The 25,936-nt window shown below is 50.2% G+C and overlaps 1 protein-coding gene across 3 annotated transcripts in view; it reads left to right on the forward strand.

Annotated features, from left to right (window-relative positions):
* Positions 1-23,861, forward strand: part of EEF2K (eukaryotic elongation factor 2 kinase) — a 61,284-nt gene extending 37,423 nt beyond the window's left edge. For 2 of the 3 annotated variants that reach the window (XM_059415101.1, XM_059415102.1), the window contains exons 7-18: positions 2,244-2,393; positions 2,549-2,681; positions 2,924-3,051; positions 3,777-3,978; positions 6,036-6,103; positions 9,122-9,199; positions 10,041-10,103; positions 11,161-11,295; positions 11,452-11,640; positions 15,215-15,339; positions 19,137-19,315; positions 20,600-23,861. In XM_059415101.1, the coding sequence (XP_059271084.1) occupies positions 2,244-2,393; positions 2,549-2,681; positions 2,924-3,051; positions 3,777-3,978; positions 6,036-6,103; positions 9,122-9,199; positions 10,041-10,103; positions 11,161-11,295; positions 11,452-11,640; positions 15,215-15,339; positions 19,137-19,315; positions 20,600-20,709 (1,560 nt within the window). In that variant the 3' untranslated portion in view covers positions 20,710-23,861. Of the gene's footprint in view, positions 1-2,243; positions 2,394-2,548; positions 2,682-2,923; positions 3,052-3,776; positions 3,979-6,035; positions 6,104-9,121; positions 9,200-10,040; positions 10,104-11,160; positions 11,296-11,451; positions 11,641-15,214; positions 15,340-17,531; positions 17,579-19,136; positions 19,316-20,599 lie in introns of those variants that run through there. The other variant, XM_059415103.1, reaches the window with a different exon arrangement.
* Positions 23,862-25,936: the final 2,075 nt, after the last annotated feature.

Raw genomic sequence — 25,936 nt, forward strand, 5'->3', positions numbered from 1 at the left:
TCTGTGTCTCTGCCCTGCCCAGATTCATAGCTCAGCTTTCCACTGTTTGAGCACCTGCGAGATAACATACTACTGTCTCCTGGGCCCCTTGGGGGAGCCACACTTACAAGAAGTCCGCAGAATTCATTGAGCGCCTCCTGTTTGCATGACTCTTGATTAAGTGCCTTTGGGGTAGATCCAAGAAGCCACAGTCCCCACCCGTGGGGTCTGTGACCACCTCAGTAATTTGCTACATGCCATCCTGGCCGCCTTTCTCTTCCTCCCTAAGCTTGTTCCTGCCTCAGGACCTTTGCTCTGGCTGTGCCACGCCTGTCGTCGTTTCTTGCCCTCCCCAACCCCAGCTCCATCCCTGCATGGTGAGTTCCTTCTCACAGTTCAGGTCTCAGCTCATATGTCACCTGCTCAGCAAGGCCGCCCCAGGCCATCCTAAATGAAGTAGCCTTTCCCGTGCTGTCCTGTCAGTTCATTCTGTCTGTTCTCGTTCCTCTTGCTTGGAGCAGTTGGCACTCTCCGGAAGAGTCTTGTCCCTGAGGTTAATAGTGCGTCTCTCCCCCAGGGGCAGGGGATTCGTGCCTTGTTCACTCTGTCTCACAGTGCCCAGGTGCTCAGTAAATAATGTGGTTGGTTGGAACTGAGGAAGGGAAAGGAGCAGAGCTTTTTGAGGGGGGAGCCGGCTACCCCTCGTTAACTGCCTGCTGGCCAGTACGTGGCCTCACCATAGACTTCCTCGTAAGAATAGAGTCAGTATTTGGGGTGAGAACCTCCGAGAACCAGCTGCTCCTTCCCCTTAGGCTGTTTCTTGGAACTGAGGCCACGTTTGGGGCAGTTCTCTGCTTGGGGCCACGTCGACCTCTGCAGCTGTCATCGGCCTGTCTAGTGACCCAGCCACACAGTTCCTTGGATGGTTGCTTCCTTGAGAAACCCAGACCTGGGTCCTTCCGCTGTGGGTGTCGTTGAGGGGGCTGGGGTGCCGTGGGTACGGTCTCACGTCTTTCCAACCCCACTTTACAAACCATTCACAGGACTTAACACATGTCCTTCTGCGTACTGATGCCAAGTGTTTGGTTAAAAAAAAAATTCAGCAAGGAATGTCTTAACTCCCCATAGCAGGGAGAGAGCCATCCTTTATGGTTGGATGTATACGGCTCTCTAGAGTCGTATCCACAAGTAATACTCACGTTAGCACATGTTGATAGACTCCTGTATCATCAGGTTTCATCCTCACCCTAAGTGTGAGATCCTCATCCCACAGGCGAGGAAACTGAGGCACAGTTAGTCCACATGCACGATATTAGTGTAAGCCGTGTGGGCCGAGCTTCGCGCACAGACCTATCAATGTGTGCCAACACAACATGGTTTCTTTCTCTCTCATCTGACAGTTCTGCTTTGGTCAGGGGTTGGGTGGGGTTCAGGGTGGGCTGGTGCCAGCCGTCTTGAGTCCTCCAGAAGCACCCAGTTCCTTCTGTCTTCCTGCCCTGCCTTCCTCTGGGGTGTGGCCATGGACCATGTGGCTAGGTTGGCCCCACTGGCAGGTGTGCGCTCTACAGCCTTGGGGCGGCCAGAGGTGGGGGCTGTTGGAGTTCTGTCCTCGCTGTTGGAGTTCCGTCCTTGGCCAGGCTTGGCCACGTGGCTGCACCTAGCCACCAGGGAAGCTGCACAGTGCCTTCCTACTGGATGGCTGTGTATCCTCTTAGCACTCCCATGGGAGTTGTCTAGAACCCCTCGGGGCTGCTCTAACAAAGTACCACGGATGGGGCAGCTTACAAACAACAGAAATTTATGCTTAGGAGGCTGAGAAGTCCAAAAGCAAGGCATGATCACGTTCTGGTGAGGTCTCTCTCCTGGTTCCTCGATGGTGTCCCCTTGCTGTGTCCTCATGTGGCGGAAGTGGTGAAGGAGCTCTGCCTGGTCCCTTATCCGGGCCCCAATCCCATTCATGAGGGCTCCTCCCTCAGGACCTAGGTCCTCCCAAAGACCCCACCTAATCCCGTCACTTTTGAGGGCCAGGAGGTCAACAACATAGGGACTCTGTGGAGACGCAGTTAGACCATCACAGGGGTTTTTATTCTCAAAAGGAAAGGGGATCCTGGGGATGGCTGGCAGCCGGAGCTGCGGAGAGCTGATAACTGAGGGAGCCAGGATGGGAGCCCGGGCAGGCTAGCTTCCGCCGAGCCCTCTGCTCCAATCGGCTGTCAGAGGTGAGTGCTGCTGGATCCTGCCTGACCTGCTCCCCCTCCCACCAGGTGGACATCATGCAGATGTGCGTGGTGGAGCTGAGGGACAGACCCGGCAAGCCTCTCTTCCACCTGGAGCACTATATCGAGGGCAAGTACATCAAATACAACTCCAACTCAGGCTTTGTCCGCGATGACAACATGCGCCTGACACCACAGGTGAGGCCCCTGGATGGGGAGGGTCCCTGTGGGTGTGTGGTCTCAGCCCAGAGGGTCCTCAAGCCTCATGGAGCGGTGGCTGACCTGCATCCATGCAGACCACACCCTGGTCTGTTGCAGTCAGTCACCTTGCTCTTCTGTACCCGGCCCCCCAGGCCTTCAGCCACTTCACGTTTGAGCGTTCTGGGCATCAGCTGATTGTGGTAGACATCCAGGGTGTGGGCGACCTCTACACGGACCCGCAGATCCACACCGAGAAGGGCACTGACTTTGGAGATGGTAACCTAGGTAGGTGGGGAAAGCCAGCTTGTTTCCATGGAGATCACACTCCCTCTGCCCCCTACAAATCTCCCAGCTCTTCATAGCTTCATTGGCTTTTCCAAGATGGTGGGGATGGAAGCTTGGGACGCCTCCCACCCGCCACTTCAGCGTGTCCCACGCCTGCCCTTGTCACAGTTAAGGTGCCCGGCACTGCCCTTCCCCTGTCACACAGCAAGGCCGTGCTCCAGACTTCCCTGCTCTGTCTGTAGGTGTCCGGGGCATGGCGCTCTTCTTCTATTCTCATGCCTGCAACCGGATTTGCAAGAGCATGGGCCTCGCGCCCTTTGACCTCTCGCCAAGAGAGACGGACGCCGTGAACCAGAACACCAAGCTGCTGGTGGGTGCCCCATGGGAACCTGCTCGGAGGGACCGGGCCCTTCCACTGCCAGGCCAGTAAGCCCTGCTTCTCCGTGATGGCAGCCCAGGCCCTGTGATGCTTACTTACTTGAAGAGTTTCAGGGCCAGAAGGAACTCAGCCTCATCTGTGCCCCTCATCCTCCTAGATCAGTGCACAAAGCCCTTCCAAGTGTCCCCACTAACACAGTAACTGGGGTCTACGTGATTGGACCTCTTCTGACCAGAGTGAGGAGAACAAGTGTGTAGAAAGAGTGAGAAAGGTGTGTGGTATGTGTATTTGTGTAGCATGTTGACAGATGGCTGGACTAGACTTGGACCTGGATCTTCGGGCACCTTGCTGGGTCCAGGATGTACCCACCCCCTCTGCCATTACCTTGATCAGATATGAGCGACTGTCAGCAAAGACCAGCTTGGGATTCTGGATATATGGTGGCACATGTTCCCCAGTTCAGGGCTGTGGAGTATGGTCAGCACGATGGGAATGCTGGCTGGCTTTGCACTCCTGTACCAGATGCCCGTTTTTAGAGCCCTTTGGTTTAACCCCCCATTGATTGTTTTAGATTTCCTGCCAGTCCCTAAACAGGTGTATATGGGAGCTGTTGAATAAAAGGGCTTCAGGGTTCAAACAGACAACACACAACTGGAAGAGCCCTTCACTCGCCAAAGGGCTCCTGTGTGACACGGGTGTCCCTGTTAATTCTCCAGCAATCGGCGAAGACCATCTTGAGGGGGACAGAGGAAAAGTGTGGGAGCCCCCGAGTAAGGACCCTCTCTGGGAGTCGCCCCCCACTGCTCCTTCGCCTTTCAGAGAACTCTGGAGATGAGAACATGAGTGACGTGACTTTTGACTCTCTCCCTTCTTCCCCGTCTTCAGCCACACCTCACAGCCAGAAACTGGACCAGCTCCGTGAGTGATACTTTGATCCCTGGTCATCGTGCTTGGAGGGGACAGGCACCAGAAAGGACATTGCTAAACTGGCTTTCACTTATGTTAGGAAATCAGATATGCTAACCAAAAAGGGTCCTGGCCCACGTGGTTTTATGAGTGAGTTCACTGAATACGTTTTCAAGACACAAGTGTAGATGGTATAGAAACAACTCTGATTTTAGAAAACAAGGGAACATTTTTCAGTGTCTTTTATGAAACTAGCAAAACCTTTATACCAAAATTTAACAAAACAGCAAAAACACAAACAAAAAAAACCTACATACCAAGCTCACTTATAAATAAATACATATAGTATGGGGCGCCTGGGTGGCTCAGTGGGTTAAAGCCTCTGCCTTCGGCTCGGGTCATGATCCCAAGGTCCTGGGATCGAGCCCCACATCAGGCTCTCTGCTCTGCGGGGAGCCTGCTTCCTCCTCTCTCTCTCTGCCTGCCTCTCTGCCTACTTGTGATCTCTGTCAAATAAATAAATAAAATCTTTAAAAAATAAATACATGCATGCATACATACATACATACATACACAGTACAGAAGTTCTAAATAAGGTACGGACAAAGATTAGTAGTATCCTAAAAGAATACTGTCACAATCAATAGGGTTTTTGCAGGCATCTGCAAAATTCCAATATTAAGAAATCGGTGAACATCATATGAATAGGTCAGAGAAGGAAAATGGAATCCTTGTTCCCGAAGTTGAAGTGACAGTGGTTGTTGACAATGTGGATGTAGGGTCTGCAGGAGGGTTTTGATCTGAAGAACATCAAGGGTGGTGTGGCCATTTGTGCAGCTGGGGGAGGCCATGGAGGAGCAGAAGAGCGAGATTTTAGTGTCAAAGAAGCCTTTTAGACATGTCCACTAGAAGACCTTAGGTATAGCTTGAGGCAGGAGTTTTGTGTTTGTTTGTTTGTTTGTTTGTTTGTTCTAAGATTTTATTTATTTGACAGAGATCACAAGCAGACAGAGAGGCAGGCACAGAGAGAGGAGGAAGTAGTCTCCCTGCTGAGCCGAGAGCCCGATGCGGGGCTCGATCCCAGGACCCTGAGATCATGACCTGAGCTGAAGGCAGAGCCTTAACCCACTGAGCCATCTAGGTGCCCCATTTTGAGGCAGGAGTTGACAGACTTCTTAAAAGATCAGAGAGTCAATCTTCTGGACTTTGTGGGACCTAATGGTTTTTGCATTAGCAGTGTGAACATGGCCATGGTACTCAAATGACTAGGTAGGGCCTTGTTTCAATGAAGACACTGAATTTTCTATTTCGTGTAATTTTCACATATCTCAAGATACTATTCTTTTAAATTTTTTCAACCACTTTAAAATAGAAAAACCATTCTTAACAACCACATAAAAAAAGGAGGCAAGCTGGATATGGCTGTGGAAGCTCAGGATGGGAGAGAGAAACTGGGAATGACTGGGAAGGATGTGGTTGGTTTTTCAGCCTTATGAAGCTTCCCCGACCTGCAGCTACTCCTGGGGCCCCAAATACACACATGGCTGTTGTGCTTTCATACCTGCTCCTCAAAGGCCCGCCGTGGCCCAGGTTCATGTGCTCTAAGCACATTGCACAACAGTATTTGCATTACAACTTTGAGGAGGCACAGGGGTTAAGCTGCCTGCTCAGGACCCCACAGCTAGCAAGTGGCAGACTCTGAGTAAGTTCTTTCTTTCTTTGAGAGAGCAGGGGGAGGGGCAGAGGGAGAGTCCCAAGTAGACGGTGCTAAATGTGGAGCCCGATGAGGGGCTTGATCTCATGACCCTGAGATCACAACCTGATTTGAAACCCAAGTCAGTCACTTAACGGACTGAGCCGTCCAGGCACCCCAACTCTGCATAAGTTCTTGAGGAAGAACTGTAGCCTCTAGGTGCTGACAACATTCTTTTCCCATTTTTGTATCTTCTTACAAAATTTTAAAATGAAAAAAGGCCTAGTGGCAGGTGCTTTCTGTTCTAGACTGTAGTTGGTCTTTAAGCAGTTCTGCTGGTAGAGCCCTCGTATGATCTGTTTTCTCTCTTGCCCAGACTGGCCTGTGTTCAGTGACCTTGACAACATGGCACCCCGAGACCACGACCATCTGGACAACCACCGGGTAGGTTGGAGAAGGCCCAAGGGAGCAGGCCTGGGGGGAATGGACTTCCTGCCAGTCAGGACCAAGGCTGAATCCTCCGATCCAGAGGCGGTCAGCCTAGGTCGGCCCCAGGCACTGCCTGTGGTCACAGAGGAATGCAGATCACTCCCAGCCTCCTGGCCGGGGCGGCTATGTCCTCTGAGAAAAGCTGGCTCCACCACAGTTTTCGGAGATGGTTAGAGAAAAGGGAATCGCAGTTAGCAACAGTGCAACCTTCTGGTAAATGGCAAGCAAGCTCAGCCTTGGGTTGGTCTGGCCACGTGCGTGCGGACAGCTGTCCTGGGAGAGGGAACGGTCCTGCATTTCAGACGAGTAACTTACAGCACAGTCTGATGTGATGCTCTCAGGCTGGATAAACAGGACAGGTTTCCAGCAGCCTCGGGCTCATCCGACGTAGAAAGCTGAAGGCATCCCATTTGCATTCACGCGAACCTGTGTTACGGTGTTCAAAACTCATAGGAATTTTAAAAATCGACTTTGCAGAGATGTCACCCTTGCACAGACCTCAGGTGCCCTTTAAGCTCCGCTCTGGGATTGCTCCAAAGGTTCAGGTTCACTCTTGACTGCTTTTCAGAGATTTTGGGGGAAGAAAAAAGTAAGAATAGCCAACATGATGGAATCATCACTCTGGGCAGACCCTGTTCTAAGAGCTTGATAGATCCTCTCCTTTAAGCCCCAGCAACCCATGAGGTAGAACCATTTTTTATCCCCCCCCCTTTTTTTTAAAGATTTTATTTATTTATTTGATGGAGAGAGAGCACAAGCAGAGGGAGTGGGAGAGGGGGAAGCAGGTGCCCTGTTTAAGCAGAGAGCCCAATGTGGGGCTTGATCCCAGGACTCTGGGATCGTGACCTGAGCCAAAGGCAGACGCTTAACCAACTGAGCCACCCAGTCACCCCTTTCTGTTTCTTTTGTAGTAGATTTCATTCTAGACTTAGAACAAATTTTAGACGTTCAGAATAACGCATTCATTCTCATGGTTGAAAAGGTACAAAAGATTAGTAAGGTGAGAAGCCTGTCTCCCATCTGTCCCTTAGGCACCTGGAGCCCAACGTGGGGCTACCTGAGCTGAAGGCAGAGGCTTTAACCCACTGAGCCACCCAGGCGCCCCGCCCCCTGCTTCTTGTCCCTGATCTCAGCAGCTACCAGGGCAATGCTGTCGTGATTGATCCCTGATTGAGAGATGAGGACCCTGAGGCACAGGAAGGTTCAGCCACTTGGTCCCAGTCACTCAGTGATGGAACCACGGTTCAAATCCAGGCCTCTGGCCTCGAACCCACCCTCTGTCCTGCCGCTGTCCTGTGCTGCTTTTCTCCTTCTTGGAGTGGGTAGTATCCCCTGCATCTCTCAGAGGAGGAAACAGGTTCGGGAAGGCTGGCTGCCTTGCCCGGGGTCCCAGAACCCAGCTGTGAGCTCTCTGTTGCTCAAGGAGGGACTGAGTCCAAAGGGTGGGAGGAGGGGCCCTAGGTCGGGAGGAGCCGGCTCCCCGGAGCCCCTGGGTACGGCCTGCCCTCCGTTTTCAAAAGCAGGCTTGCACTCAGCACCACCAACACTTCCATCACATGCTGTAAATTATATCTCAGTTTTAAAAATTGAGATTTTAAAAAAGAAACCAGAGTAGCCTTTTAGTTCACACAGAATAAAAGCCTTGAGGGGAGGTAGAGAAGTCCGTGCTTCTAGAAACAAGGGCAGGGCGTCGTCAGGATATGCAGCTCCTCCGGGCGCCGGGATTCGTGGCCAGACCAGAGGCTGAGGAGAGGGACCCATTTATGCCGGTGACACCAAACTTCTTTTATTTTTATTTATTTATTTATTTATTTATAAAGATCTTATTTATTTATTTATTTTTAAGATTTTATTTATTTATTTGACAGAGATCACAAGTAGGCAGAGAGGCAGGCAGAGAGAGAGGGGGAAGCAGGATCCCCACTGAGCAAAGAGCCTGGTGCAGGGCTCGATCCCAGGACTCCGAGATCATGACCTGAGCCGTAGGCAGAGGCTTTATCCACTGAGCCAGCCAGGCATCCCAGCAGTAATGTTTTAATTTCATTTAAAAATAAAAGATCCAAGGCACCTGCATGGCTCAGTCATTAAGCATCTGCCTTCGGCTCAGGTCATGATCTTAGTACCCTGGGATCAAGCCCCGCATCCAGCTCCCTGCTCAGCAGGAGGCCTGCTCCTCCCTCTCCCTCTGCCCCTGCTTGTGTTCCCTTTCTCGCTGTGTCTTTGTCAAATAAATAAATCTTTAGCAAAAAAATAAAAAAAAAAAAAGAATAAAAGATCTGAAGTAACTAAGGCCTCATGTTAGGAGCTGACAAAGCCAGGCGATGGGTGCACGGGAGCTCATTTTAGTATTCTCTGTTCTTAGTGGCATGTTTTAAATACTTCTTAGTAGAACAAAGGAGGAGACTTGAAAGTATGAGTGGGAGAGGGATGCAGGTGACTTGCGGATATGGCCGGAATGCGACGCCAGTAGACAAATGACTGAAATTTTATAGATTCTGAAATATCTAGAAGAATAAAAAACATGTCCCGGTTTGGGTAGAGGACTTCACTGTAGTAAATATTGTTCTCAGCGCCACATTTGTGTCCGTGGCTCCTCTTGCATCCTCCAGCCTTTGTTTTTCTGCCTGTGAAATGGGTGAGCTGCTGTTAGCACTTGCTGTGCCACATCCTCGGTGGGTGGCCCCTCACTTCATCCCCATCCTTCGATGTAGGTGCCCCATGAATCCCATGGCTAAGGAAACAGGTGCCCCGTGCCAAGCTGGTGGGTCACAAAGCTCAGACTTGCGCCCAGACGGTCTGGCCCCAGAGCCCAAGCTCTCTGCTGCTCCCTTGTCACCCACCCAGCGAGGGCAGAAGGAGAAGAGTGTTAACTGAGGTGATAGAACAAGGGAGAAAGAGCAAATGGCTGGGATGTGCAGAAGCCACCACCACTCAGAGGACCACTGAGACCCTAGAATCATCTTCTCTCCATAGGACTCTGAAAACAGTGGAGACAGTGGCTACCCCAGTGAGAAGAGGGGTGAACTGGATGACCCAGAGCCCCGCGAACATGTAAGGAACCCCCAGAGAAACGAGACCGGAGCGTTCTAGTGCCCCACTGTCCAGGAGAATGGAAGAGTGGGGGATGGGGACGTGAGTGGTCTTGAGAACATACAGGGATACACGAGATCATTTCAGATCCAAATAAATGCAGGGCAGAAGATAAAACAGGGTCATGTGGACCAGAAAGTTTAGTAAGGGGACAAGGAAAGGAATTAGGGTTGAGAAATGTTGGACTGCTCTTACGGCAGAGCTGGAACCTCTGGTTGCTGGGCCGGGATGGTGCTGAGTAGGCTCCCCAGCTTCCCACACGGTATTCCTCTGTCTCTCCGGCAGAGGACAGGTTCCGAGGGCCACCCCGCAGCATCCTGGGGAGGGGTGACTGTGGCAGTGTCTTTCATGTAGAGGTTTTGCGTTGTGCCAGCGTGGAGCCTAAGCCTTCACACTAGGCTTGCCGGGAACCCTTTGGTCTCAGTTTTCTTACTGCAAGTGAGACTGTCAGGGGGGCTTGGGTAAGAGGAAGGAGGTTGTCTTCGTGCTCGTCTGGCACAGTCCTGTGCCGTTGAGTCATTTCCATCTGTGCGCACAGAGAGGGTGAGGGCAAGGCTGTGGGCACACAGGCACAAGAGTCCTGCTTGTTACCCAGCATCCTCTCTGCTTGGCGCACATGAGTTCCAGCTGCCCTCCCTAGGGGACAGTCCTGTCCCTTAAGAGGAGGGTTCCTGGGAGGAGAGTCCCCTGGATGGGGAGGGCGGGGCTGTCCCCTACGAGGTTTCCCCTGGAGGTGAGGCAGGGGCCGGTTCTTGGGAGGGGGAGCTGCTCTGTGGCTCACTCTCCCCTCCTCTTCCCTCAGGGCCACTCAAACGGTAACCGGAGGTACGAGTCGGACGAAGACAGCCTGGGCAGCTCCGGACGGGTAATGCGCCCCGAGGCGTCCTGGCCGTGGCTGCGGGCTTGCCTTTTCCAGCCTCTCTTTCCCCAGTCCTGTCACTCTTCCCTGCCCAGGCACCTCACACACCAGCTGAAGGAAGATTTTGCAAAGAAACCAGTCGCCTTGGCGTATGCTTTTTGATCCCCTGACCTGGGTGGGCCACCGGGGCATCTGTGGAGAGGAATAGAGGAGTAGACCAGCCCGTCCTGGAGGGTGGTTTATAAGGGCCACAGCTCACACGTCAAAGTTATGCCCGTGTGACGTCATAGCATTAGTTAATTTACTTCTTGCAACCACCCAGAGAGACAGGCTGACGTTAATTCATCCCCGTTTTACATATGAGAAAACTGAGATCTTAAGCAGCTCCCCCCCCCCCCCCCCGGTTAGCCAGCAAGTGTCTCTACACAGGTCGCTTACACCACGCGGTATTTACCGCCTGGACAAGGTCTCCGCTTCAACCTGAGGAGGGGGTTCAACCGTGGTGCTGTGGACGATCGGGGCAGGCCCTTCTTTGTCGTGGGGGCGCCGTGTGCCCTGCAGGGTATTCATTGCACACGGACAGGCCGCTGCCTGGCTCTGTCCTGTGCAGACCTTCGGAAGAGAGTGTCTAGCTGGGGGCACGATGTGTTTCCAAACCCGTTCCCCAGAGCATCGTGTGAGTGCACAGAGGCAAGCGGAGTGGATTTGTGGCAGGGTCTGAAGTCAGACTTTTCTGGTGCGTTGTATCGGCCACAGGCCAGCGGGGCAGCTTAGGGTCCAACCTCCCCCAACCAAACCCTGCTTGATAGATGAAGGGGAGACGCTTTGAACGGCTGCAGTGTGTCTGCTGGCCTTTGTGCTGTGATACTCCCTCGACGCCCATAAATTGGCAGGATTTGAGGGATTAGAAATGGAGCCGTGTTTGTCCAAGAAAATTTGATACCTTAAGGCCTCTTGCCAGCCAGGCTCGTGCGGTAGGAGCGGCCGACGGCTGGGGATGGCCCCTGCGTCCCCGCCTCGCATTCCCTGACCTGTGAACCTCCGGCCCTGTTCCCTCCTGCAGGTCTGCGTGGACAAGTGGAATCTCCTTAACCCCTCCCGCCTCCATCTGCCGAGGCCTTCCGCCGTGGCCCTGGAAGTGCAGAGGCTTAATGGTCTGGACCTGGAGAAGAAAATCGGGAAGTCTATTCTGGGGAAGGTACCAGCGATGCCCGTCTCGGAGCCCTCTTGCCACTGACCCAGAGCCCAGCCCGTGCTTCTGCCCCGCTGATCTCTTCCTCCTGCGGGCTGGCTGGGCGGCCCCGGGCGTGCAGCGGCCCAGGCAGCCGGGCCAACACCCAAGTCTGTGCGGCAGGTGCATCTGGCCATGGCGCGCTACCATGAGGGCGGGCGCTTCTGCGAGAAGGACGAGGCGTGGGACCGCGAGTCAGCCGTCTTCCACCTGGAGCACGCGGCCGAGCTGGGCGAGCTGGAGGCCATTGTGGGTCTGGGGCTCATGTGCTGCCAGCTGCCCCACCACATCCTGGCTGATGTCTCTCTGAAGGTGGGGGTGGCAGGGACCCAGCCTTGGGCGGGGGTGAGGGTGCTCGGTCATCATCTTCCCCACCCTGCGGGTCTGTGCATGCCCCAGAAACTTCCTGAGCCCCAGTTTGGGTCAGGCAAAGCCGGTTAGCTGGAGCTGGTGAGATTGGGCTCTGCCCCTGGAGAACAGGGCCAAGGTGACAGTTTCTAGGTAGTTAGGACCCTGTGTGAAGGGAGAAGCAGAGGATATTGTGGGGAAGCAGGTGGAGAAGGGCCCCCGAGTGGGTGTCGCGGGGTCAGTGGAGGCTTCCTGGTAGCAGGTTACTAGCTGGGTCCCCAGCAGTGAGAACAGAGCCTGACACACGGTACATACTCCGAGTACACTTGCAGAACAGATAAATAAGGTGACCTCTGAGTTAGACCTAAAAGCTGAGTGGGAGTCCCCCAGGCAGGGGGAGCAGAAGTGACAGACAGGACAGTCAGACGTGAGCAACTTCTTTGCTGAATCAGATCAGAGTTTTAAATACTGATGGTTCGAATACTAATAGTTTAAATAAAATGAATCATTTAAATACTATTTTATTTTATTTTAATTAATTTATTTTGTTGTTCTTGTTTTTAAGATTTTATCTATTTATTTGACAGAGAGATCACAAGTAGGCAGAGGCAGGCAGAGAGAGGGAGAGGCAGGCTCCCCGCTGAGCAGAGAGCCCGATGCGGGGCTCGATCCTAGAATCCTGAGATCATGACCTGAGCCGAAGGCAGAGGCTTAACCCACTGAGCCACCCAGGTGCCCCTTAAATACTATTTTAAATAGTCCCCATGTCATGATTACAGATGGGACATGCTTTTAAGTTTTATCTGCATTATCTATATTTTCTCCATCTCTTTCTTTTTATCAAAAAGAACTATCAGACTCTGATCTGTGGAGGGGCGCCTGGCTCAGTCAGTGGAGTGTGTGACACTTGATCTTGGGGTTTTGAGTTTGAGCCCCATGTTGGGTGTAGAGATTACTTGGAAATAAAATCTTTTTTTTTTTTTTTTTTTTTTAAAGATTTTATTTAGTTATCTGACAGGCAGAGATCACAAGTAGGCAGAGAGGCAGGCAGAGAGAGGAGAGGAAGCAGGCTCCCCGCGGAGCAGAGAGCCCGACGCGGGGCTCGATCCTGGAACACTGAGATCATGACCTGAGTCGAAGGCAGAGGCCCCAACCCACTGAGCCACCCAGGCGCCCCGGAAATAAAATCTTTAAGCTGTGCCCGGGTGGCTCAGTTGGTTATGCATCTGAGTAAGGGGTTAAGCGTTGATTTCACCTCAGGTCACGATCTCCGGCTTGGGAGATGGAGCCCCGCTGTTGGCTCTGTACTAGGTGTGGAGCCTGCTTAAGATTCCCTCCTTCTCCTGCTGCCCATCCTGAGCTCTCCCTTTTCTAAAATAAATAAGTACATAAATAAAATCTTTCAAGGAAGAGAGTTCCTGATAATTCCAGTCGGCTGTCATAAGAGCACAGAGCTGGTTCTAGGATACAGCTGCCTTTGGCCTGTATTCCCAGCGTCTGTCTCCAAGCCTGGCACAGAGAAGACACTCAGAAAGATCTGAGGCCCAAATAAAGTGATCTCAAAGCCCAGAATGAGTGGTGAGCAGCTAGGACTGGGGGAACGTCTCCCGTGACCTCAGGCTGTTGAAACACACCACGCGCTGGTAACCTTGTAGAAGGATTGAGAAGCCGTTTCAGTTTCCCCACCGATAGGCATCCCCACGGCCTGTCTCTGGTGAGCAGATGCTGGCACTTCCCCTAGCAGAAGTGGGGTTGGACAGAGCTTTGCGGTTAGGACTGGGAAGGCAGGCAGGGAGTGAACTGTGTCCCAGCAGACTTATGGCTTAGCAAGTAAAACGACAGGCCTGAGCCCTGAGAAGCTGCTGTGTGTTCTCGAAAGCCCATCACCCACTTTATCCAGTGCCCCCCTTCTTTGGAACCTTTTTATTGTTGTGTTCTTGCTGACACATTCATTTATTCCATACTTGCTTTTTGAGTCTCCTACGCTTGGCCCTGTCCTAGGTTCCTGCTCTCATGGAGCAAACTTTGCAGGTGGGGAAGGATGTAGTACAAACCTTAGTTAACAAATAAAATCTTTCCAAAGAATTAAAAATAACTATCCTTTATTGAGCACTTCCTGTGCCGAGCATTGTTCGAATACACTGGGGGAAAAAATAAGACAGAGCATGTGACAGAACGGCTGCCGCATAGACGTCTTGTGTTAGGACACAGGTTCTGGCTACAGGGGAGGCAAAGAAATGTAGCCTTTAGCTGGTCAGCCACGTGCTGGCCAAAGTATGGTAGAGGAGGCTGCATATGGGGACAGTGGGTGGTGGTCTTGAAGCCCCAAGGTTGAGAAGGGCCTCATGAGCTGATATGAGGGTTTGGGATTTGTCTCAAAAGTGAGGTGAGAAGCCACAGAGCAGCTTTTGAACAGTACTGTGACCTTGACTTGGCCTTTAAAAGCATCTTGGGGGAGAGGGGCGCCTGGGTGGCTCAGTGGGTTAAAGCCTCTGCCTTCAGCTCAGGTCATGATCCCAGGGTCCTGCGATCGAGCCCCGCATCGGGATCTCTGCTCAGCGGGGAGCCTGCTTCCTCCTCTCTCTCTGCCTGCCTCTCTGCCTCCTTGTGATCTCTGTCTGTCAAGTCAATAAAATCTTAAAAAAAAATCTTTTTTAGAAAAAAAAAGCATCTTGGGGGAGCAGCAGGGAAGCAGGTGGGAATAGGCAGTTGGTGGGACTGGAACATGAGGCAGCCACACTGGGAAGCAGTTGGACAGCGCCGCCAAAGTCTAGGCTTAGAGTTCCATGTGACCCAGCAGTTCCCCTCCGAAGTATCTTCCCAAAAGAATAAAGACACACATCTGCGTGAAACTTGTAACAGATGTTCATAGCCACAGTACTTCTTCACAGTAGCCAAAAGGTTTAAACAAACCAGACACCCACCAATTGATGAATAAAATGTGGTCTATCCATACAGTGGACTGTTAACATTTGGCCGTAAAAAGAACAAACCACTGATACATTAAAAGCTTTATGCTAAGTTAAAGAAGCGAAGCACAGTAGACCAGGTAATGCGTGATTGCATTTATACAAAGTATCCAGAATAGAGAACTTTCTAGAGACAGAAAGTGTGCTAGTGGTTACTTAGGCCTGGGTGAGATGGGGCATTTGAGAGGTGATGGTGGAGGTGTTTTGTTTTGGTTTCTTCTTGGACTGATGAAAATATTCTGAAATTGATAATGGTGATAGTTGCACATTCTGTGAATATATTAAAACCCACTGAATTGTGGGTTTAAATGGATGAATTGTACAGTATGAGAATTACATCTCCATAAAGCCGTTAAAAACTTTTAAAGTTAAAAAATAAATACATAGGGCATCTGGGTGGCTCAGTTGGTTAGGCAACTGCCTTCAGCTCAGGTCATGGTCCCAGGGTCCCCGGATCGAGTCCCGCATTGGGCTCCCAGCTCCACGGGGAGTCTGCTTCTCTCTCTGACTTCTCCCCTCTCATGCTCTCTCTTGCTGTCTCTCTTCCCCTCTTTGGTTTGTATTAACAGGATACAGAAGAGAATAAAACCAAAGGATTCGAATACTTACTGAAGGCGGCCGAAGCTGGCGACAGACAGTCCATGATCCTGGTGGCTCGGGCTTTTGACACGGGCCAGAACCTCAGCCCAGACAGGTACTGTGGCTTTCGCTCAGGTAGTGCTGGTGGGATCTTGGGCTGCAGGTGGGGGCTTCCCCTCAGTATCAGCACAGACCCGGGTTCTGGGCTTGGCTCCCCCATTCCCAGTCTCTTGCTGGGGGTAAGTCATTTCTCCTCCTTGATCTCAGCCTCTTCCTGGTATGAAATGGGAATAATTAAAGATCCTGTATCCCAGGTGGTTGTGGGAGGATTAATTGAGAGATGCCTGTAATTCCCAATGTGCGTGGCCCATAGCAGGAGGTAAATGACAGACCTCTTAGCCATTGTGCAAAGAAAGGATTTGCTTTTTGCACCAGAATAGTTCCCTAGATGATAGGATTAAGGGTGGTTATAGTTTCCTCTTTCTAACTTTTATTTTTATTTATTATTTTTTATTTTTTTAAAGAATACTTTTATTTATTTTTATTTACTCTTTATTATTTTTTTGAGAAAGAGAGTGGGGAGGGGGTGCCGAGGGAGAGGGAAAGAGACTCTCAGACTCGCTGCTGAGCGTGGTGCCCAGTGCAGGGCTTGACCCCACAAGCCCTGCGATCATGACCTGAGCTGAAACCAAGAGTAGTCGCTTAACAGATCAAACTACCCAGGCGTCTCTCTACTTTTATTTTTGTTTTTCACTTCGGAGCGAGAGAGGAAAGGAAGGAAGCTCTGGCTGTGGGTGATTCAGGCCTAGTGCGAGTTTCCAGAGTGGCTCTGAGTCCCCAGGAGGCTACAACCCTGGGGGTGCCAGCACTTTTCCAGTTGTGCCCTCGGGCTCAGGGGTCGGGACTGGTTTCTGCAGTGGGAGGAAGAAAGGGTAGCCCAGCTTCACCTCATCTCCTTGGCTTAGCCAGTGGGAAGTCCCTGAGGTTCCAACAGTGGAGATCATTTGAAGGGATTGAACTGGTCAAGGGACCCATTTCCCAGCCCTGTGGCTCCCACTGGGTCACAGCCACCCCTGCTGTCCTTGGGAGTCCATGGCTTTCTGGACGGGAGCAGGGCAGGCATGTCCATTGTCTGCTCCTACAGGGTTGGAGCAGTCTGGAACCTCCCCTCTCTTTGGGTCAAGGTCTCATCTCCCCTCCCTGCCCACGGACGGTAGCCGTGTCATATGCAGCTCTCAGTGTCTAAAATGTCTTGATACGTAGCATCCTTCCTGTTCTGTGGATCCCACAGCCCCAAAACTGACCAGATAGCTACTGTGTGACAATAATGCCCCTTTTTACTTGGACCGTAGCTTCATGTCTGTGATTTTATCTCATTGAGAGTAAGAATCGTGTCCCCTGCCTCTCCTATTGCTTATCATGGGGCCTGGCTTAGTAGTTGAGTGAGTGAACCAGCAGCTCTCTGGGACTCAGAGCGGGTCTTCTGAGCCCCGTGGTGTGGGTGACTCAGCTAGGTCTGAGAGGGAAGGGACTTGCCTGTGGTCACCTAGCTAGCACAGCCGGCATCTCAGTGGACTCAGAGCTCCACTGGCACGAAGAGGAAGTGAACAAAAAAGACATGCTGTGGTTACGTCAGGTCCAATGCCAGCATGTATGGTGCCCACGGAGTGCAGGGGGGGAGGCTGGCACAGGTGGGAGGGGCTGGAGGTGGGCATTGCAGATTGGTCTCTGAGGTCCTTAGGAAGGCTTTCCTCTGTGTGTTTTCTCCTCATGCCTTTTGTTTACATTTTATTCAAGATGAATAAACATTTGTTTACATTTTGTTTTGTTTTGTTCTTGATTTGTTAAGAACTTTTTTTTTAGATTTTATTTATTTATTTATTTGAGAGAGAGTGTGCACACAAGCAGGGGGAGCAGAAGAGGGAGAGGGAGAGAGAGAAACAGACTCTCCACTTAAGCAGAGAGCCCGATGCGGGGCTTGATCCCAGGACCCTAAGATCATGACCTGAGCCCAAGGCAGAGGCTTAATGGATGAGCCCCCCAGGCTCCCCTGTTAAGAATTTTTTAATGTTAAAGCTATCAATTCTTAGGCATCTGCTTCTCTTTAAAAAAAAAAAAAAAAAAAATGTTTTTCAGGGCTGGTTGCCATCCCTGTGGGGGGAGGGGGGCCACATTTCTACTTGTTGGCCATCATTACTGGGTTTGGGGCAACTGGTTTTTAATATTCGTATAGTTGAATCTATCACGATTTTCTTTTATAGCTTCTGCTATAGTCATTTTCTTATTCTTCTTCCTCATTCCAAGCAGTTCCAGCCTCTTCCATTCAGGGAGCGTTAATTAAGGGCCAGCTCTGGGTAAGGCAGGGCCCCATGTAGGCCCAAATTTGCTTTTCTGTGGTTTCAACCTTCTCAGAAGTTACCACTTAAGACGGGAAGGAAAAGTCCTTGGAAGTCCTGAGGCAGGGGGGGGCACCCTGACCACTCGGGGTAGAGTGGGGTGGGGTGGGGGTTGGGCAGAGATTAGTTCCTTTCTCCTCTTTCCCATGTAATGCATTTGGGGCTGCTCTGCTTTGCCCTTCTAGACCAGGGAGGGGCAAAGCTGAAAAGAGTGAGATCACGTAGTATGGTGGCTTCCAGTCCACTGCTAAAGCCATAGTTTGTCAGGTATGTCACCGATCATTTTCAGATGATTTGCCCTTTCTGTGAAATAAGATGGAATCGGTGTTCTCTCCTGAACCCCATCCCAGCCAGCCACGTGGTTGTGTTTATTCCTTCGGCCTCCTTGAGGGAGGCTGAGCTATTTGCCAGGCCCCGAGAATGCAACAGTGGACAAAACAAAGTTCCAGTCTTCTTGGAGCTTATGTTCTAGCCAGCAGAAACCATGATAAACGAGTGAAGAAATAAACAGGAGAATTGCAGATTGGGGTGGTTGTAGGAAATGAGGTGTTTGGGGATGATGCTTCCAAAGAGGTGACATAGGAACCGAGGTTGGGGGGATGGGGAGTCAGGTGTGGAAAGGCAGAGAATGAACGCTCCAAGCGGAGGGAGCAGCAGGTGCAAAGGCCAAGGGGCAGATGGGGTCTCGCATGTTCAGGGAAGAGAAGGGGGCCCAGCCAGTCTAGCGTGGAGGAAGGTTAGTGGGAGTGAAGACAGGGGTGGCCCCTGGTGATGTATGAGGTAAGGCCTCAGAGGAGAGGCCAGCAAGGCACTGGCGCTGTGGCTCCTGGAACATTTCATGAGACCCACAGACTTTCTTATCTGCATCTTTCTTTGCTCTTTCCTCATGTGCTATAAATAGTTACTCACATAGTTAGTACACTCCAAGAAAAGAGCCCGCGGCCCTGTTTGCTCAGTATTTTGTGTTGTTCAGATGTGGGTGGAACAGGTCTGCCCTTGGTGGCTTGGCCGTTCTTGTGCTATAGTGGGAGAAAGAGTTGTGGGTAGAGGGGCAGAAGCAGAGAGAGAAGCCTGCTATTCTGGGGGAGAGCCCCGGATTGTGCTGGAGGAGAGCCAGAGCTGGCCAGCACCGGCAGAGGCCTTGGCAAAAGGTCCCCCACCCACCTCTTCTCCTGCTTGAGTCATAGGGCGGATTGGCTGGTGTCCCAGCCACTGCTAATGCTAGCCCAGAGTGTGACTTTGTACAAACTAGAAAAACAACCCCCCTCAACACATCTGTTGGAAAACTGTGGAATACACCAGCCTTGCTAGGGAAAGCTACTTGACTGCTGTCTTAATATGTCAATCTGCAGTATGAATGACAGCCCTTAGATGTGGTAGCATTGGGCACTGGGGGTCATGAGTCATAGGTGGTGGCCCCGCTGGGATCCCTGACGTGTCCCTCCTGCTGATGGACCTCCTCCCTCTTGCCTGTTACCATGGTAACATCTAACTTTTCCTTTCCATGTCCTGGAAGGTGCCAGGACTGGCCAGAGGCTCTGCACTGGTACAGCACTGCCCTGGAGATGACGGACTGTGACGAGGGCGGTGAGTATGACGGGATGCAGGATGAGCCTCGGTACACGCTGCTGGCCAGGGAGGCGGAGATGCTGTTCACTGGCGGCTGCGGGCTCGAGAAGGACCCACAGAGATCAGGTAGGGCCTGACTGGGCTGCCCCTGGTGGGGTGGGGGTGGGGGAGATCGAGCTGGGCCGGGAGGGATGTAATTCCTGCCTCAGTGGGAATTACAGCGAGACACAAGACTGAGTCTCTTCTTTCATTGGAGAGGAGTGAGATTCCTACCGCTCTATGGAGCTGGTAGGCAGATGAACGCTTTTGTTTTAATGGTTACATATTAGGAGTTTGGTATTTCTGCAGTTTTAAAAATTGAACGGACACTTTTATTACATAAAATACATCATTTTTAAGTGTATGGTTCAGTGGCTTTCAGTATATTCGTCATGTGGTACAGCCATCACCATTATCTAATTTCAGAACATTTCTGTCACCTGTTAGTGGTGATTCCCCATTTCCCTGCTACCCCCATCCCTGGCAGCCACCAGCTTATTGCCTGTCGGTATGAATTTACCTAAATGTTTCATATAAATGGGATCATACCGTACGTGGTCTTTTGTATCTGGCTTAACTCAGCATCATGTTTTCAGGGTTCACCCATATTGTAGCATGCATCTGTACGTCATTCCTTCTAATTACCAAATGATATCCCAGCATACAGATACAGCGTGTTTTGTTTATCCACACATCTGTTGATCTGCACGTTATATATATATTTTTTTTCTGTTACATAATAAACATACTGACCTCCTGATTCCATAGGACGAGCCTAAATTTAAAAGTTTAAAAGTTAAAAAAAAAACACCTAAGCAAATAATAATAATGCAATTATTATAATGCAATTCTATGATCTATAATGCAATTCTATAATCCTTATGTGAAATTTCTAAATTCAGAAAACCAAGTGTTTTTATACGTGTTGCACAAATTTTCTTGGAAGTAAAACCTCTCCAGACCTGACACGAGGCTGTTCATAATCTTTGCTGCTTCTACTTTATTTCTCCCCCTTCCATGCATTCCTCCCAATTAGTCTTGTCAGAATCCCCAGCCTGGTGCTCATTGGCTCAAATGGAACCCCACCCACCCACCCCTGTACCAATCACTGAGCGCATGGAGATGGCTTATTCTAATTGGCTGTGCTTAAGTCTGGATGTCTGATTGGCTATGCGGAAGTCCGTAAGGCCTGGTGGGAATCGGAAGGGTGCTCTGATTGGCCAGGCAGGGTCTGCGAGCTGTAAAGGGATGAGGGGTAATTGAGGATGGTAGTTCCCAGGGAGGGGATGGGGGGTGGGGGGTGGGGCTGGGGGGACCTGGCGGAAACAGCAGGCGGTTCACCGCTCTGTGCCCCACTTTGCTCTTCTTCAGGCGACTTGTACACGCAGGCAGCCGAGGCCGCGATGGAAGCCATGAAGGGCCGGCTGGCCAACCAGTACTACCAGAAGGCGGAGGAGGCCTGGGCGCAGATGGAGGAGTAGCTTGCCTGGAAGATCCCGGCCGGCCGGCCGCCAGCAGAAGCGCGGAGACAGGAGGGAAAAAAGACTTACTGCCTTGCTGAGGGGGTGTTTGGAGGGGAGGGGCAAGTAGTTTGAGTGTGTTGTACATCAACTTTTGTATTTCATTGTCTGACTCTTGAAAATGTCTTTGCCATTAGCGAAGACACTACAGCTGCCCCTTAGGGCAGCATCTTGGGGAGCGGGGATTGAAAAAGACACACACCCTCCCCCCATTTTTTATTTTATTTTTTTATTTTTTATTTTTTTTCATGAGCTATAAGAAAGTGCTTTTCTGCCATGGGTTAAAAATAGGACTTTGGGCTTTGCTCGCTGGTGTTTTCAGGCTGAACTGAAATGAAATATCAGGCCCACAGAACTTGTTTCCTGAGCTGTGATGGGGAAGGCAGAGCTGCACCGTAGCTTTCCATGGGGTGTGGATTTTCATGACTTAGTGCGGCGCCCTACCTCTCAGAGCACTTGGGAGCACGCATGCCATCCTTCTGCGGATGTGCGATTGCACAGTACCCAGGCCCCCTTCCGCGCTTGGCAAAGGCCTCCACACGGACCGTTCACTAATCTCATTTAATTTTCTTCCCAAATGCAACTGATTTTCTGGAATACAGCCAAATTCCATTTTCCGCATGCATTTTACAGTGGGCTTTATAAAGCAGGTTTGATTTTTTTTTTTTTTGAATGCACACATTTACTACCTCTAACTTCTCCAGCTAGTGTAGGAGTGGGTGCACCTCAGATCTTGAACGTGTGAGGACAGCTGTTTGGAATTGGAGCCTTTCCTCCAAGCAGACATACATAACTTCACATCTCAGTGGCAGCATCCACAGTGGTTAACCCAAGGATCTCTGTACAGTGCTCCTCTGTGGTTCCTTAGCACCTGACATTCTGACATTCCTATGTAGGCTCTGTCCCCCAGCCCCTGTCCTTGCCATTTTCTGCTTGAAGCTGCGCTGATTTTCTTGCAGATTGCAGCAGGATCATCTTCAGCAGCAGCCCCTTGAGATTTGTCTAAAATGTTGGAGGATGAGAGGGCAAGAACTATAAACACTCATTAGTTCCAGTAGTTTCCCCAGGGCCAGGATGTGGCTCTGTATTTAATGAGCTTTCCCTTGAAAAGGAGTAAGATTTAATATTAGTATGATTTCAGCGGGTGTGTCAAGGCAAAGCGAACACACTGCTTTGATCAAGCCCAAGTGCTGAAGCGGCCTCTCTTTCTGTGCTTAAAAATGAAAACAAAACAAAACAAAAGCAGAACGTGACCTACAAACCCTTCTTATCTGTCCATTAAAACAGCTCTTTCAACACATTACTGTTAAGTGCTGTGGAGTCGCGAACCTGTGCCAGCATTTGAACCTTTGGTTCCAAAGTTCAGAGTGTGCACTAGGGGAAAAAAAAAATCAAGCAGGCTCAGAATTACCCTTGAAAAAAATCCTTTAGAACATCTGTAAATTACAGTTTCCCTCATTTTTGTGTATGGATTCACCACAACCAGCTTTCTTTCCAAGTGGGGACTGATCACCTCTTTTTCATTTGCAGCCCATCAAGGGGGTGGCTTACGTTAAGGTTTTCGTTTGTGTGTTTTAAACCAGTGCATACAGTTAGTTAAATTGCATACGGTAAATGTACGTGAGAAACGGCTTGATTGTGACCTAACTTCTTACCTTCTGTAAAGGGCCAGGTAGTAAATAATCCTTGGCTTTGTAGGTCCTGGGGTCTCTGTGGTAACTACTCAACCCTGCTATCGTAGTGAAGAAACACCCAGGAACAGTATGTAAATGAAAGAGCTTGGCTGATGTTCCAGTAAAACTTTTCTTACCAAAACAGCCTGCCTAGGCAGTGGTTTGCCCACTCGGCTCTAAGCCTTGACTAGGGGGTTACTGCAGTACGCCCGGAAGTCAAAAGCAATACCAGTTTTTCAGCTCCCAGTGCTCAAAAACACAGTGCCTTGGCAGAGGAAGCCCTTGGAGATAAATGTGTGAGCAAACGGAGAGCCAGCCCTAGTCACAGCACCTGATCCGTGGCTCTGTGTCTTCCTCCCAGTTAATGATTTGTTATCCCCATTGGGTTACAGTGTCATTCCTCCAGTTCCAACCCACGCACCTCCACGCCCTTAACTCAGCCAGCTTCTCTTCCAGGAGGCTGGGATGGCCTGGATAGAGAGCTTAGCAAATATTGAAGACCAGTGAGAGTCCAGTGATCTGCGTGATGCCCAGATTGATCTGAGCCAGGAGAAGAGCTTATCCCACCTTCAAAACCTAGTTTGGTGCCTGCTAAAGCTGGTGAGGGCATTCCCCTCCCATCCCCACAGATCTGGGCATGCAGAAACAAAAGCCAACCCCAGGACTTTCCAGCCCAACTGGGAAGACATCAGAGACCATCTTTAAGGGCAGGAAGCAGGTTCAGGAGATCAGCAAAGTCTGGGATATGTCCTGTATCTTCCATCACAGATGGAGAAACCAAGGTTTTGAAAGATAAATTCTCGCAGTGACCCTGCTGCTTAGCAGCTAGCTACAGCTAGGATTTGAAAGCTGCTGTTACTTAGAGGATCCTGGGAATAAAATTTAAAATTAGATTAGAGTATAATGCCCCTTTCAGGTTTGCTGTAGGGTTTTTTTGGTTTTTTTTGTTTTGTTTTGTTTTTAAAGCAGACTTTATGGATGTAAGAGGGGAAAAAAAAATCTCAAACCCCTGGACATCTGAAAACTGCCCCCCTCTGCCTTCCCCTGAGGCACTGTGGGGATTCCTCATCAAATGCAAACTTGGGGAACCAAGCCAGGTAAAGCACCCTCCGTGCTATCTTAATAACTTCCTTTTGTCCCAGCACATGTGTCTGTGGTACTGGACTTGCTTTACAAATGGACACATGTTTACAAAGGCATATGCAGCTTGTGCGGGGCGGGGGGGGGGGGGGGGGGGAGGAGACAAAATATGCATTTTCTCTGCATGGATTTGTGCCTGTTACTCCTATTTCTACTCTCAAGGTAACCATTTAACCTAGTCAAGGTGGACCCTGGGTGGGGCCCAGGGGAGTGGCCTGTGTTACGAATTTATTTTTGCATATGTATTCAGTTCCATATGGTCTTTTCAAATAAAGTGGTTTCTTTGTTTTCCCTTTCGAATTCAAATGTCTCCTAGTAACCAGGGACCGGGTGGTGGACTAGATGAAGTAGCTGTGGAGTTGGGGGGAGGTGGGGAGACAGGCCGCATCTGAAAGGATTAGCTGGGATTCAGCCCCAAGTGATTGTCACCACGGGAAGGGTGTGGGCACCATGTTGCCCCATTTCCCAGTCTTTCAAGAGCTGTTGAGATCGGATGTGTGAATGCAGGTTCTCCTGATTTTTAATATTTCTAATAAATTCTAATTTTTTTTTAAATTTTGTCTAGATTTGGCCCTATGTGGTCCTTTTGCTTTAAAGTGTGTGAACCTCTTTTTTTTCCCCCGTTTTTCCCATCCATAAGACAGAAAGAATAATCTTTATATTTCAGAGTTGTCATCCACCTCAAAGAAGATAATGCACATTAGAGATGCTCTGTGATCCAGAATTTAAGAAAATCTTGGTCACTGGTATGTTCATTTGGTTTTCAAACTAATGCTTTTTTAACTTAAAGTAATTTGAACTTAAGCATAGTGCATTGAAGTCACACGCTTAGGTCCATTGGCTCCTGAGGCCCCATTAAAGTGACAGGGAAAGAGATTTTCTTAATGGCAGAAGCCCATGCGGCTGGAAAGCAGAGGGATTATAGTTGGATTAGCGCTGAGAACTCTGCTGACCCCAAAGGGTGAGGCATTAGTACCAGGAACCTGGGGAAGGGGAAGTGAAACGGGGCTAAAAATATAGGGTCAGTTGAAAGACAAGGGAGCAGACCAGCTCACCTTTGCTTGTAGGCCGCTGGCTTCCTGTCCATCACCCTGCAGAACCCTGGGAGGCCAGGCAGAGCAGACAGAGAGTCTGGCTGCTTTACAGAAAAGAGGTTAAGGGGGAAGTTACCATATTGGGTGTAAAGGCTTCACCAGCCACCTCTCCCCCCTCTGCTGCTGGGCATTGGCAGCCTGCCTTGGACTCTGCTGGCAGAGCGCAGACAACTGGAGAGACCCCTAGGGAGTCTGCAATGACCACTTAAAAAGGTCTTCCCTCCTAATGAACCTAGCTGGAGGTAGCCCCTCAGCGGAAGGACCTCAGCCCCCAAACCCCACTCACACGACAGGAATTCCCACACCTTTTAGAGCCCCATTCTTAAAACTTGAAGAGTCAGCCAAAGATCCCTAGGTAAGGACAACAGAAGGGGGGGTGGCGGGGGGGGGGAGAGACACCAGAAGAAACCATCTTGGAGGAAACAAAGCAGGACGGTTACCTTAAGAAACAAAAAATCTGGTTAATTGTCTTAGCTAAGATACTGCAGGTGCGGGGCGCCGGGGCGGCGTATTTGGTTAAGCGTCGCAGGGTTGTGGGATCGAGCCCCACATCAGGCTCCGAGCTCAGTGTGGAGTCCGCTTGAGGTTCTCTCCTCTCTCTCTGCCCACTCTCCTGCCCCGCACCTCCCGCGCTCATGCTGTCTCTCTAAAACAAAATCTTAAAAAAAAGGAAAAAAAAGATACTGAGGGGCACCTGGCTGGCTCAGTGGGAGGAGCTAGTGACTCTTCATCTCCAGGTTGTGATTACGAGCTCCGTGTGGGGTGTAAAAATTACTTAAAAATAAAAAAAAAAAATTTTTGCATCCACAAAAAGAACAGATGCAATTCTATAAATTCACGCAAAATTCACGCTTAGTCGATTGGGTGTCTGCCTTTGGCTCAGGTCCTGAGCCTCAGGCTCCCTCCTCAGTGTGGGGTCTGCTGCTCTCTCTTCCTCTGCTCCTGCTCTTTCTCTCAAATAAATAAAATGAAATCTTTTTTTTTAATAAAATGAAATCTTAAATACACACACACGCACACATACCAACAGTGCAGAAAATACTTGTAAAAAAAATTCTTGCAACAAAAGAGCACTTGTAAATTGAGTATATTCTACAGAAATTCTTACAGTAACTTAATTAAAGGGTTGGAAAATAACGGAAGGAAATCTCCCAGGAAGGGGAACAACAATATCTGTGATTTTTTTTTTTTTGAAATAATGCTGTTGGGGTCTGGAGCCAAAGGCCAAGAAAGGGTTCTAGAGACGTCTTTGGTGAAAAAAAAAAAAAGGTGATTTTATTA

The sequence above is a fragment of the Mustela nigripes genome, chromosome 11, assembly GCF_022355385.1.
Source record: "Mustela nigripes isolate SB6536 chromosome 11, MUSNIG.SB6536, whole genome shotgun sequence".
NCBI classification, from domain to species: Eukaryota; Metazoa; Chordata; class Mammalia; order Carnivora; family Mustelidae; genus Mustela; species Mustela nigripes.